General features: G+C 40.6%; 1 protein-coding gene across 4 annotated transcripts in view; it reads right to left on the bottom strand.

Annotated features, from left to right (window-relative positions):
* Nucleotides 1–1,708: 1,708 nt before the first annotated feature.
* Nucleotides 1,709–15,132, bottom strand: part of PTCHD4 (patched domain containing 4) — a 75,663-nt gene continuing 62,239 nt past the window's right edge. For 3 of the 4 annotated variants that reach the window (XM_015859940.3, XM_085542332.1, XM_085542331.1), the window contains one exon: nucleotides 5,645–7,426. In XM_015859940.3, the coding sequence (XP_015715426.1) occupies nucleotides 5,793–7,426 (1,634 nt within the window). In that variant the 3' untranslated portion in view covers nucleotides 5,645–5,792. Of the gene's footprint in view, nucleotides 7,427–15,132 lie in introns of all 4 variants that reach the window. The other variant, XM_015859941.3, reaches the window with a different exon arrangement.

Below are 15,132 nucleotides of genomic sequence, written 5' to 3' on the forward strand. Positions count from 1 at the left end.
TAAAAATTGCAGAAAAATGAAAAATTAAGCTTAAACATTTTCTGAGCTTTCTTATAGACAACATTCTGTTTCAAGAATGTTTTGAGCTATTTGGGTACCGTTATCAATTAACTAGCTCTGTACCCAACCCTGTACCAAAACCTTTGATGCATCCAAGCATCCTCCAGTTATTTCAATAGGGTTGAGTGCTCAGAGTTTTTAAAAAAATAAAAATTAAAAAGAAAAATTTTGAAGAGGTTAAGAGTGTACACAGATGATTAAAGTAAGTTGAGCTGCGAAGGGAAGATAGCCTGAGGGAGCAAGGAGGAGAAACTTTCTTTAATGAGGAAGCACGAGGGAAATGAGAGTAGGGTGAGTGTGTTGGTATGGCTGAGGGGAGGCAGAAAGCAAGGAACGATGGAGTTCAAAACTGACATCTTCCCTTTTTTCAGCAGGATTTTGCTGCTGGTCTGGGCAAGGAGATCAGATCCCTGTGTTTAGCCTGGAAACACACAGCCTACATCAACCCATGGTTAAGGAGCAACATTACACACTGCCACAGATGAACATCTGAGTACCACAATGGATCCTTTGTAAGCAGTGAAGGAGGTAGAAAGAAGAAAGCCTTGTGGATTATGAGGGATATCTTGCCAAAATCTTACTTCTACCTGACTAGTACGGTCAGAAGTTGCACTTCTCCAGTGTCAGGCAGCTGGGATGATGTGTGGGACTGTGGCAGAAGAAGTGGGGATCTCTCATAGCACACCACTGAAACTCTGAATTTCCTTCCCACGGGTGTGTGAAACCCATGATGGGATCCCTTCCTTGCTCCAAGAGGAGAACAGGTTATGGAGCGACCCATACTGAGGTGGGCAATTTTCACTCGCTTGGTTTGTGATGTTCTTTTATGTAAGACTATGATGCAAAGAAGCATTCTGGGTGATGGATGAGCTTCTTTCCATATTCAGTCTCCATTCCTGTTTCAATGACTCCTTGCCTGAGTAAGATGGTACTGACAGAATCAAAACCCTGCTTATTGCTTGATTACTTCATCCTCCATACAAGTTGTCCCACTTAGTTTCCATTTCTCTTTAATCTGGAAATTTCCATCATAGAACATACTTCTGAGACAGCCTGAACATCATCCTATATTGAGCCTTTGTGGAGGATACACTGCCCCTTTATTAAGAACCCCTTCTCCATAACATCAACGCATCACTTGTTGCTTAACTTTGCTTTCTCTTAGTGTTTCCTAATACATTCTCTAATGAGAGCTTGAGGTACTCAAATACCTAGTGTTGCAATGAAAAAGAACTTATTAAAGTTTATAATTGCAAAAAAATAATAATCAAGGAGACTTAGCATGGTGCTTCCATAAAGACAATAAGCCAAGCTGTTGTCATAGTGAAATATGGAATAATTCCATTGCAATAAATCTTAATTAAGCTAGAGTCAGTACTCAGTGTGACTTAATTAAGAGCAGAAAAGTAAGAGCCTTCTGGGGAAAAGGGGAACACTGATTATACAATTATTTTCCTTCACATTTCTTTTCCCCCAATCTTTCCATCTCACTGAAGAAAAATTTGAACCTAAAGTTGCTTAAGTTATCTCAGAAATATATTAGCATGGCAAGTTACATCCATCCCACTTAGGAATCTTCTGAAATAAAAAGCTGAGAATGACTGTCTAGAAGACAGTCTCTTTAAATTATACATGCAAGGTGCCATGCACATATTCCTATCCTGATCATAAAAATATGTTGCTTTGTTAGGCAATAGATCTATGAAACTTCCTTGAAGTTGGACACCCCTGGACTACAGAGGTGAAGTCCTCACTCTTACAAAAAAGACAGAGGAGTAAATTAGTTACAGTTAGAACTACTTGCATGGAAAAGTGTAATGGAAAAAATTACACAGGACACCTCCACTTCAGCTTCCTGAATGCAGCATGCAACAGTGGCTGTACAGTGCAGGCAGATATATTCCACAAGCATATCAACAATGAAGAGGTCCATTTGTTGTGGTTTCATTTCTCACTGGCTATAAAGCATGCAAAGCCAAATATATCGTGATATAGTGGCAATAAATCTGTTGACTTCAGCAGAGTTGTCTCAACAATGAATTTAGACAGTATCAAGGGAATGAAATCAAACCAAGTAGGAAAACACACACAGGGTCCTTACCAGCTTATTTAGACTGTGTCTAGAAACAGACATTAATGGAATATGTGCAATATCCCAGGGGACCTACTGTAACTGGTAAGAAGTTTATAATGAAGATTCAATACCTAGCTTGGATCAGAGTGTCAGCCTGTTTGGGTATGTGCACCGTGTCCTGTCTTCACAGTTGCTTATGCAGCTCCAGTTCAGTAAACAGGTGCTATGTGGGTGCAGATGAGGATAGAAATTATTCAAAAACATTGAAAGAAGAATAAAAAGAATGGGAAGACATTAATAAGTATGGTCTCTCTGCCCCAAAACTGTTCCCATATGACTGAATTACAGAAGAAAATGATCTCTTTTTTTTCTCTTGAGAAGTTTTTCTGGGTCCATAGGGACTGATATATCTGCAGAAGTAGCAGTGGCAATGTTCTTTCCTGCAAAAGGACTGATAAATAAAGTAACAAAATGGCATCAGTGAAAGGTGTGGTTTGTTTTGCACTGCACTCCTGCATTACCTTCAGAATCAAAATCTCCTTTCTAAAGAGTGTATTCTGCATATTTTGTGTCTGTTGTATACAAGCGCTACTGCACAAGCTTGATATTGAGACCACCACATTTGAGCATGCCATCAGCACTGACAGCTGATTCCTTGGCTCACCAGTCCCTACCAGGGGAATTCCAGCAACAAATTTATAAGCTCTGTTCTGCATAAAGGCCTCATATCCAGTCACACGCTTTGAGCTGAGTTACACCAGGGAATTATCCTTAAAATAGACGCTTGGGAGGCAAGACTGTAAGGCCTTTTTCTGTTCTCTTTCACTTGGTATTTGAACACTTTAAGTGGGGTTAATCTCACCAAACTTGGATGAGCTGGCATTGCTGATGTGCCTGAACTAAACACCCTGAGCTTCCTTTATCACCAATGGGTAGAAACAGGCATTTTAGAGGTGTGATTCATGCACAGCTGTAAAATGGGTCAGAGCTGCCTGTCACTCTATTATGACCACAAAAGAAGCTCAGATAATAATATCATCTTCATTGTCAGCATCCAAAGTTAGATGAGATGAATCCCTGCTTTGATGGCTTTGGAAAATGCTACTTCCTTCAATACAATACATGACAGAGATCCTTGGGATACATCTGTATGGTACCAGAAAAGGCCATTGTTATGTATGGGGCAGGTGAGAAAAAGAACATCTCCAGAAGTGATACCCAGGGCTCACAGTTGTGCTACAATTGTCAGGTTTTGGATGGATAGTGGAGGAAACCTTAGAAGAGCTACAGAAAACTTGATATTCAGAACCCAGAAAGGACGGATATTGCACAATGTCTTTGAGATGCAGATCAAAGTCAGTAAATACTTCCCAACAAGGGACACATGTGAGCCATATCTCAACATTAAAACATCCCCTGCTCCTAAATCTACTGAACTATCTAGATCTTAGTTTTGCAGCTGACTCTTTCAATGTCTTGTGTCAAAGCAATAACGTTGACCTAGTTACACCTGAAGTTTAGATCTGGATTCAAACTTAGGAAGTTTTACCAGTCTAGAAAACATATCTTTCTCTAAAACTTGATGCACACAAAAAGTCCCTTGAACAATCAAGAACTTTGACCACTCTTATAACACAGAGGTCATTTTTTTTTGGCAAATGGTAATGGCAAAATACAGAAAAGACAAAGAAGAGGAAAAACTGCATATCTTAGAAGCAGCTGATGAGCATTACATCTGCAATGGCTTTTTGTGCTGCAGGTGAATTTCCTCTGGATCTCCCCAACCACAAAACAGTAGAAAGAGGTGGGAGATGCCACAGAACAAAGAATCAACTTGCAGAGATTTTTAGTGAACGGTATGTACAAACCCTCATCAGCAGACTCTGCAACTCAGTGAACCATCCACAAACAAACACGTGTACACATTGTGGAAGGCGAATAGCTTCCAGACATCTTTAAATGTACCCACAGGTAATACAAAGTAGTCATAAACACTCTATATAGTGATATCTTTACATAGTGTCCTCACGGATACTATATATTTAGGAAGACGCTGCTCATGTAGGTGATGCTGTACCATATTCCAGAGAGTAGAAAGCAAGCCCTTTTAAAATACTGGAAGGGAAGATGGACATGGCAAGCTCCAGTGGAGGACTGGGCCGAGAGCAAACTGAAATGGCTAGATTAGTTTTCATCCCTTCTCTTGGGTTACTAAACTGTGTAGCTTACAAAGCAGAGAAAGTCATTCATCATTCATCATTCTTTACAGTACAGTTTCCATCATCATGTAGTAACTGAGGATTTACCACATTCTTTTGTGAGATTTCTACTGCCAGAACAAAGCTTTGTATTGCAGACAATCAGCACTCAAATATTTAGGAATAATAGTATAGACATTCCTCCCTTCCCTCCCCTTCCCTTGTGGGACTGATCTGTCTTTTTGCAACTGGGAGTTCCTTCAGTCCCATGCAAACCCTAAAAGGTTTTTTTGTAACCGTTGTTATTTGTTGATTTAACGTAGCAAATGTTTGACTGACATTTTGCTCAAAGAAGGGGAAAATCCCACTTCCTGCAGCACATAGCAGGGATCAGCAAACATATCCCTTTGTCTGTTGGACCAATTACATAATAATAGTACTGTGCGGGTGCTCCAGAGCTGACTCAGCTGTAACACAATCACATTATGTCTGTGATATGCAATCCATCATTACATTTAAAGCACCAGCTTGATTAATATTCAGTATTTCATGTCGACACTGATAAATGAGGATTCAGAAGTGTTACACTGCAGGAACCGCAAGCATTGCTGCAGTGGTAATGGCCTGGGTTGGTTTCGTGGCATCTGTTAATTCAAGGGGAATTTTGCAATTCAGAAATGCCAGAGTGTAGGTATGGAGATAACTACCAGCTGTGGCCTCGTGGGATAAATGTCATCTGTCACTTTTAAAGAGACTATACGTTACATTTCCAAATGACCTATTGCAATTTCTTCCCCTATATGAACAGGATTTTTCTCCCTTGGCAGTACAGCTTTGCCATCTAAATTCACATTAACTGTAGCTGTGGTGCTATAGATACACACGGCATACTGAAATTGGGAAGTACTTTGGCTTAGGCTGATTCAAACACCTACTTCCCAAGTGCATAGGTTTTATCTTAAACAACTTGCTCAAGAAAACAAGGAAAAATACCACAGCATTTTTAGGATTTGTTCCCATTTCTCACTTTGTTTTGCTTTGTTTTGTTACGTTCTGTTTTGCTCTGGCCAATTTTATCAAAGCATTCTCTTTTTCCCCTACTGTTTACTTAAAGGTAATTTTTTTTCCCACCTTTGCTTCAGCCTTAAATATGACAGACCAAGTAATTCCCATTAGAGCTACAGTTTGATATTCAGGAACATTTAATGGCCAATAAACTCTTCCCTGGTGGAGAATGAGAATTCAAAGTAAATATCTGTGGCTGTTTTCGCTTTCATTATTCTTTGTTAAAAAAAGTTTGCACCTTGATGTGTCATGAATACCCCTTCTTGATCTTCTTTGCCTTGTCAGACCTGGCCAGCACAAGCAGCTGAGATCTTTGCTCTATTTTCCCTGCATCTCTGTGCAACGCTTTTTTAAAAAGAGAAAATATTATCTTTTTTTTTCTTGTTCTGAGCCTTTCAGACTGCTGTCACGTGATCAGGATTCTCCTGAATCTCTATGCATTCAATCTCTTCTCGTTCCTTCCTTTTGGCTCGTTTCTTTTTTTTGTGGTGCTTTTTGGAAGGTGGGAAAAAGGTTAGAAAGACGGGCAAAATAACAAAACAGTGCAGAAGTGTGCAACTGCCGGCAAGCAGCAAGCATTTGAACAGTGTGAAGGTCAAGTTTGAAGGCACAAAGAGAAGGGGGACCAACCCAATAAGAAAGGAAGAAACGTTCTGCAAAATGGCTGTCCCATGCTCTTGGAGGGAGTTCTTTATACATTGAGTTCGGGTGTGCTCGGTAGCTAGTACAAATGTATAAAGCAGGGGTGCACAGTGATCTATGGCAAAATTCAAGGTGTAGATAAGGCACAGTATAGAAATGCAATCCATGTCTACATTCCACAAGGTCATCAAGCCAAGGACGCCCAGCTCTATTGAGGTGACGCTGAGAATTAACCAGAAGTTTCCCAGAGGATGGATAACCAGGAAAAAGGTCAGTATTAACACCAGCAGGATGCCAAAACCAGAAATCAGGACAGGCATAGTTACTGATAAACCATAGTGGTCCATGAAAACAAAGGTGGGATTGAACACTATGAACTTGATGCTCTGTATAAGAGAGAGTGGTCTCAGTTTCTCCAGTAATTCCACTGCCTCCCTCTGTGTGTTTTCACTAGTCCTGGCCACCAGGTACAAGCGAGAAGCTATTATGTTGTTCTCATCTCCAGCTTTAGAGAATATGATGTCATTTTTGAAGTGCTGGAATTCTGGCTTTTTTAAAAAGGAGCTCTGGAGGATACTGATAAAGTCACTTTTGTTAGTTGCACTGATGTTACCCACTCGAAGGAACTGGTAATACTGCTCGATCCAGGACACTGTGTTGAACCCTTGGCTCAGTGTTTTTAGATCTTCTTGCACAGTGCCATTCCAGTACTCCAGAGGTTCATAAATATAGAATCCTATCACCGGGCTGTAGTTGCTGAAGTACTTTTGCTGAATGAGGGCGTAGGAGACGCTTGGAGACTCACTGGCAAGAAGGTTAATAATGTTGGCTCCATCATTAATCTGTAAGCACCCCATAAAGGAGAAAGAGGCATAGATGAGATACAGTATCACCACAAAAGGCTTGACGTAGATGTTGGTAATCCACTCATTATAATGCTCCCGGAGGAAATGCTGGATAAAGTGATGCTGGTACGGGTTGGTCTCATGATGAGAAGAATGTTGATGGCCATCATTCATCATGGTCTGAAACCACACAGGCTTTCGGTCCAGGTACTCTGCTGAAGGGATTTTACAGCAGAAGATGCTGTGATAACGGTTCTGCTCCAACTGGCCAGCAAAGACCAGGCAGGAGCCAAAGAATGAGAAGATATAGAAGTAGTTCAACAGGATGGAGACACACATGTTCTGGCAAAAGACTTTTACAGCTTCAATGTTAGTGAAAGGGCTTGCGCCCATGCCAAAGGCTATGAAATACAAGGAGCTTGTCATTGTATAGGACACCATGACATCTGAGTAGGCATCTGCTACTCTGTCTTTGAATGGAAGATTCTCTCTTGTTCGACGCCATCCTGAAAGAAGTTCAAATACTCCTTTGGTTCCATGACCTGAAATGAGAAAACAAAGCATATACATATGCATAGATAAAAGAGATCCCACATTTTCATCCTCTGGATGTAAATAAATAAAAAGCCTGAAAATCCCTATGCTCATCATCCGTGCAATGAAATGGTGAAATATCATCTCAGAGACACTCAGTGATCTTAATGGACAGTTCTGAAGTGCCAATATAGGATGACGGTAAACATTACGTTGAGCTCATAATCATCGAATGGCTTGTGTGGGAAGGGACTGCAAGGATTTCCAGGTTACAGCCCCCTGCTGCAGGCAGGGTCACCAAATGCTAGATCAAGCACCACATCAGGCTGCCCAGAGCCCCATCCAGCCTGGCCTTGAACGCCTCCAGGGGTGGAGCATCCACAATCTCTCTAGGCTACCTGTTCTAGCACATTACCACCCTGAGGGAAATAGAAAATTTCCCTCAGACATTTAATCTAAATCTTCCTTCCTTCAGGTTAAAACCATTATTTCCTCTTGCAATGTCACTATCTACTGCTGGTTTTCCAGGTTTCCCAGGCTGCAGACATACACTGCTAGCTCATGTTAAGTTTTTCATCTACCACGACACCTATGTCCTTCTCAGCAGGGCTGCTCTCGAGGAGCATTTGTCCCAGTTTGTATGTATACTTGGGATTACCCTGACCCAAGTGCAAAACCTTGTACTTTGCTTTGTTGAACTTCATGAGATTCACAGGAGCCCACCTTTCGAGTTTATCAAGATCCCTCTGGATGGCACCCCTTCCTTCTGCTGTATCAATTGCATTGCTCAGCTTGCTGACATCAGCATTGATAAAAATGTTAAAGGGTGTTGGTGCCAAGATGAACCCATGGGAGACAGCGCTCATCACTGGCCTCCACCTGGACATAGAGCCATTGACCACAACCCTCTGGCTGCAACCTTACAACCAATTCCTTATCCACTGATTAGTTTGCCCTTCAAATCCATATCTCTCACAGAATCACAGCATGGTTGGGTTGGAAGGGACCTCCAGGATCACCAAAATCCAACCCCCACCACAGGCAGGGCCACCAACCTCCACATTGATACCAGCCCAGGCTGCCAGGCTGCTCCAAAGGTTCTTATTTTATGTTGAGTCCTGAGAGCTATTTTTAGGAGTGAGGCTTTTTACTAGAAGTGGAGGCTCAGAATGCATTTACCGTCATCTTACTCATCATAGCCACAGTCCAGGAATTCTACAGCAATTAAACTTAGGGACAGAATGGTAAATTTGAAAGTAAGCTTACTGGAAATATTCAACTTGTTATAAATATTCAATATACACACATACAAATTCATAGGTAGTATATGTGGAATACATACATATTATAAAATACACATACTGCGTACATATTCTTCTGTTATACATGCACAAGAAAGCATATTATGCTTACATATAGTATGCATATATTGTACCTATACTACGCATTATTGAGTACAGAAAGAAGTAGAAGATAACAAGTGTTTCTGTCCCTGTTTTTGCCTCTCCACTCTCTCAGGCAGAACTGCATACAACATAGCAGGATGTAATTTTCTCATAATAAGCCAGAAATATGACAAGGATTTTTGTAAATAATGAAATGCATAGTAGTGAAAAAAAAGGCTGTTGAGTTTGTCCTCTAATCTAAATTGTCTGGATTCATGCAGCTGCCCAAAACAGGCTCCTGACTGCCATTCTAGTAAAGGGAAATTACAGCATAAACTGTCAAGTTCTGAGAATGTTACTTGCTTTACTGCAAATCAGTGTCCCCAGTGAAAGATAAACATATGGTAGTACAGAAATGCTGCAGTTAGCAAAATGCCTGTGCAGAAATACTGCTCTCGTATGAATTGGCATCCTGGTTCAGGAGGGATCTTGGATTCCCTGGTGAGTTAGGCATGAGTCAGTTCAAACTCCCAAAGCACAGCTGTCTTGCACACTGTCACATTTGGACTGTCAAGCAGAAAGAATGGTCTCCTTGGGCTGAGCAGAGCTTCAACAACTTGGCCGTGATTTTATATTATGCTTAAAGCAACAGTGGACATACCCTGTGGGATGTGGACTTTGCACCACAGTCAGTGCCCACACCCTGGCATGGATTAACTGAATGGCATATGAACTGTATATTCTCTTTTGGGGACAGCAGTGCACAAACATCTTCCTCAGGTGTCTGTGCTTTCCCCATCTCCATCTCATGACTGATTTTGGATGGTCCATTTTCAAACATTCCCGATTAAGAGCCCTGTAATATATGACGTTATGTCATAAAACGTGTTCAGATCCCAAATGGTCATAACAAGGTTCTTGCCCCTTCTCTTCCAGTTTTAGGGACCCCAACTTTCTCTTCTCCTTCTCTTATGAGGGAAGCTGAGCACTGGATTTCTGCTTCTACAGCTGCTGTCCTTCCACCCACCTCCCTGTCTCACCCACTGGGGGCAGAAGAATCACATTCAGTAGAGAAGTTTTTTTCTACTGCAGTTCCCCTTCTCGTCCTTGCTGTCCCAGGAACCCGGCTGGGATCTAAGACAAAAGGAAATCATGAAACTACAGAGCTCACATTGGGAACACATTCCTTTTCTTTCTTTAAGATGACATTAGCCACTCTGTGTCAAGCCAAGCATTGTTCTACCTCTGGATCTGACAAAGTGTAGGGACTTTATATTGTTAAAGAAAAGGATGGTGGAAGCAGGGCATATATAGAGAAATTCTTTCCCAATTCAGAGTCCAAAATACTGGCATTCAGCTAAGAGGCCTGCCAGAACCACAGGCTGTATTTGCAACACCATGTTTGGAGGCACTGAATTACCCTTATCCATCTTTCAAATCCAATTTTAAATTCCATCGTACTTCTGATCACCAAAACCTCCCACTACGAGAAGATTCAAGACTTCACTACTTGCTGAACAAAAACAGGCTTGTTTTTTCTTGGTTCCAGCACTCAGCCAGTATAATTTCATGGCCGAGGTCAGCAAAATGTAAACCTGATTTTCAAGAACAATGATTTTCACGGCAACTGCCATCTCAACTGCCATCTGATGCATGTGTCCTCTGTTCCTGGAGGTTCCTGTGTGAATATTCCCTTCAACCATCCCACTTCTGACATCTCCCCTTGACCACGTGTACACAGATACGTGCCTGCTCGCTGGCTGGCTGTACAAGATGTATGTGCTAATTTGCCAGCGACATAACAAATAGTTGAGTCTCATTGTCCACTCTATGAGAGGAGAAACGGGGATTTTTTCTTCCTTTTAGAAATCAATTTGCTCAGACCTTCTAAAAGCACAACGGTAGGTGAGATTTTCATCCTTCTTCCATAGGCCTCTCCATGGGCCTGTTGCTTGAGGGTACTCAGAGATAATAACTGCAGGAGCTAAAAGGGATTGGTGAAGTCAAATAGAGAAAAAGCCAAATTGTTGGGAGTGTTAAAACAGATGTTGTAGATCATTCTGAAATCTTTACAGTGGAAATTTATCAGAAGCCCTTTAGCAGAAACAGCTGAAGTTAGAATGAACTGGCATTTTTCAGCGGGGCTGTAAGGGAAGGAATGTTCTAACATCTCTTTCAAAAATTTGTGATAGCAGTGATTTTTTCCTGCTTATTCCCAGGTCTCACTTCTCTTCCCATCTAAAAGGTTATGTTCACAGTTGCACTTCTACCATATTTTTGTAGTGATTAATATCTGAATTTCAGAGTGCCAGGTTAGGATCTTATTTGCCTTCTTGGCCAAAGGGTCACATTGCTGGCTAATAAAAATGTGTGTGAAAGGAAGAAGCAACAGTATCCACCAGTGCATAAGTTGTGTTACATCTACTCCTCATTTCCACAAAGGATAAGAATTCTACTTTTGTTTGTTTTTTTTGGATTGGACACAGACCAACATTTTCCTGATATTTCTGATGTTTTGGACACCACAGTCTCTCTGTGAAATTGTATTCAGTTCCATCACTGGTGTCACTCACAAAACTGACAGTGGAGTTACATTCAGTGCCCAGTTCTAGGAAGGTTTAAAGGTCTTTGGCTTTGGGTCAAAACTGTCAAGTTTCTCCAGCGCTAACATGGCATGAATTAAATACAGCAATACTTTATTTGACAGATGAGCATCAGCCTATGACTACCTGAGATGAGAGAAGACAAATGACAGTATAAGTCTATTATTCGTGAGGTTAAGGGAGCAGGTAAGGGAAGCTACAGTGAAGGTAGAACTGTGGATGGATTTTGCTGTCTCAGTTTTCAAAACAAAATTACAGCAAGATATATTAAATACGTTTGAGGAGAAAGAACCCACAAGAGAGAAATAACATATTAATCATAGAACCACAGAATCACAGCACGGCCTGTGTTGCAAAGGCCCACAGTGCTCATCCATCCCAACCCCCTGCTGTGTGCAGGGTCACCAACCAGCAGCCCAGGCTGCCCAGAGCCACATCCAGCCTGGCCTTGAATGCCTGCAGGGATGGGGCATCCACAGCCTCCTTGGGCAACCTGTGCCAGTGCGTCACCACCCTCTGGGGGAAAAACTTCCTCCTCAGATCCAACCTGAACCTCCCCTGTCTCAGTTTCAAACCATTCCCCCTTGTCCTATCACTGTCCACCCTCACAAACAGCTGTTCTTCCTCCTCTTTATGCACTCCAACAAGAGAGGGAATGGCTGTTATTAAATATCATTTTATTCTATTAAATTTATTCAAGCTGGAGAAGCATGGAGAAATTGATCATTTTCAAGCCAAGTCAAAGCAATTTGTGACCTATTCATTTAAAGAATGAATGTAGATGAGATGGTCCAAGAATAACAGACAGGACACACATAGCAACCGTTTCTTCAAGAAAAAGACCTACAGAACTTAATGTCCATCAGATTAATCACTGTCTCAAAAGATAAATGAATAAACGTTTTTCCTGATACTGATTTATGAAAATCAAATAATTTCAAGTCAATAATTTCTCACTTTGAAAAGAAACTGGCCTAATGAGAAGGAGACCTGATATTTATCTTTGTAAATATTTTTGTATCTTTCTCCTGGATTTAGTAAGTTTTTAGTACTATTGCACTAAGTATTCTGACAGGAAAATGAAGAGAATATTGCCTAGAGGAAGATAATGGAAATATATCTTCAAATGGTTGAAACTGTACATGTAGAGAGTTGTCTCCAATGATCAATTCTCAGGAGGATGTTTTAAGTGAGATGGCGTCAAAGATTCACCCTGGGGCTATTTCCTTTTGGTGTGAATGCTGCAGAATGCGCACGTGAGTCTGAATGGAGGAGGATTTCAAATCCTCTGCAGAGCAAGATTAGAATTTAAATGGTCAGAAATTTCAGGATGTCAGTGAATGAAATGCAGTGTAGACAAATGTGCAGTAATGGACTTTGAGAGGAAATCGAACGAAAGGAATTCATACCAAGGAATAAGAGGTAAGCAAGAAGCAAGAGGTAAATAAGCTCTTTTGGGGGCTATGAGGATCTTCAAGGTGGATAGGGAATAAGTTAATGATAATATTTTTTACATGTAAAAAAGTTATCTTTGACTTTATTTAAAGGAAAACCATTTGAGATTCACGAGACAATAATTTTGTTCCATGTGATGGAAGTTTTATCGATACGGGGCGCGATGCTTTTAAAAGAACTTTGAAAATGTGAGATGAACACCTTGGCAGTAAAATCCATAAGTGGAAACATGTTTGTAAAACACAGAATGCACGAAGAAAAGCTCAATCAATTGCCTTTTTTTCTTTTCTTTTTCTTTTTTTTTTTCTTCTCCCTGTTGACTAAAATTGAATGGGGACTCACACCATTTAGTGTGAAAAAATTATTAGGAAGAGAACAGAAATTAATTGTTTTCTATTTCCACTGGGATGAGGACAAGGAATCACTGGCTTCATTTGCAGATAAAAAACATTAGAAAAACAAATCTTTCCTTCTTCAAGGTTCACTAAACACCAGAGCACACTGTCTAAGAAGGTCGTAAAGTCTTCTTTGCTGCAAGGCTGAAAAGAAGGTGGGATTAAGAGATGTCAGAGCAGGTGTTCAGAGTGTCTTAGTGCTGTGTGGCTGTTCCTGAAGTCTCTTACATCCCTGTTTTGGCTCAAGATACCAGAATGCTTTGACATAAGAAACTTGGGAGTACATTACTGTGAAAACAAACCTACCTTCAGTGATGTCTTCATCACTTCATCACATGAAATCATGTGCTTTCATTTTTGATTCTGCTAATTCCTTGGTTTAGGAATTTGATCTGAATTTATCATTCAGAGTGGATTTGTCAGGACCTCGGAATGAAGCCACCAGGCATGGGTGAAAGGAGGGTCTCTAGTCTTTGTAAGCCATCTTGGAAGAGGGTTGATGTGACTGCATGCACTCTTTGGTGTTGAGTCATAAGGAAGAGAATTTACATTTCTCAGTGATATCCACATTGCCTACGCAATAGTGCAAAACAAGCCCTTCAGTGAGTACTGTAATGGGTTTATTAATTGGTCATTGTTTTGAGTGGGAGAGAGATTACTTTATTTGCAGAGTCCTAAAATTTTATCCTAAAATTTTATCCTAAAATCCTTTGCCGACAGTCTGCAGGAAATGACCTTTCTGTTTAGTGTTTTTATTTTTACAGAGGAGAAACTTTTCATTTCAGCACAGGGCAATATAGGATTCAATAGTTCTTCTGCCTGGTCATGAGTGTCAGCCTGCTGTTGCATTTTGAAAGCTGAAGTATGAAGAGGCTAAGTAAACCGATCCCAGTGTGGTGATTACTAATTACAGTACTCAGTTGAGCAAGGAACAGATATAATGTTACTTACATCTATGTAAAAGTCTGCCCATATTTTTAACAAAATCAGATTAATAAGAAAGATCCCTGGTAGAAGCTGGTGGGAAAATATTCAGCTCTAATATAGTGAAATACCAGCCTCTGTACTGTCTTTCAAAGGCAAAATCTGAAGCTGTGATCACATCACCATCCCAGAGTGGCTCATTTCTGCTGTGTCAGCTCTCCCTCAGCCAGCTTCCACCTTATTAATTTTCAGGTGTAAAGTTTGGCAATGACACTGCAGATTTATGTGCAGTGTAAGTTTAAGTACATGAAATGCTCTTCACAACAGCTGACCATCAGTCTGACATGTTGCTTGGTAATTTTAATGTAGATTATATAATAATTATGTAGATTATATAATATAAATTTATGTAGATTATATAATATAAATACCAGGACAGTTATTCACAGACTTTCTTGACCATCTAGATGGGATCTGATTGTGCTTTCCACAGCCAAAAGCCATTCATGTTTCCAAAGCATCCAAAGGATGACTAAACTGCTTCTTTATGGACAGTCAATAAATTCTTGGGGTCCCTGGTGTAGAAGGCAAGCAGTATTTGAAACTTGGTGAGACAGCATTAGGATAGACGAGGAAATGTGTGCCTTAATCTAATCTGTTTCATAAACGTAAACCTCAGTACAGCACATCTGGGCAACAAGTAGAGCTTGGCCATGAGGCAGAGTAACCAAATTCCCAGTTTGCTTACGGATAAGAACAAGACAGATACTGTACTTCCTGGAACCAATCTGAAGTATATGTGGATAAAAGTGTGGTTCTCTTTTTATTTCTCTACATCTACCTCTAGAATGATCGTAATTCAGTTGTCTGCATATCAAATTGTTGACCGTATATTTGTTAACATTTTTTATTTTATGCCTCTTTCCTCTTGTGTGCTGTGTTATTTGTAACT

The sequence above is a fragment of the Coturnix japonica genome, chromosome 3 (assembly GCF_054131305.1).
Source record: "Coturnix japonica strain WE chromosome 3, WE-NBRP24, whole genome shotgun sequence".
In the NCBI taxonomy this organism is placed as follows: domain Eukaryota; kingdom Metazoa; phylum Chordata; class Aves; order Galliformes; family Phasianidae; genus Coturnix; species Coturnix japonica.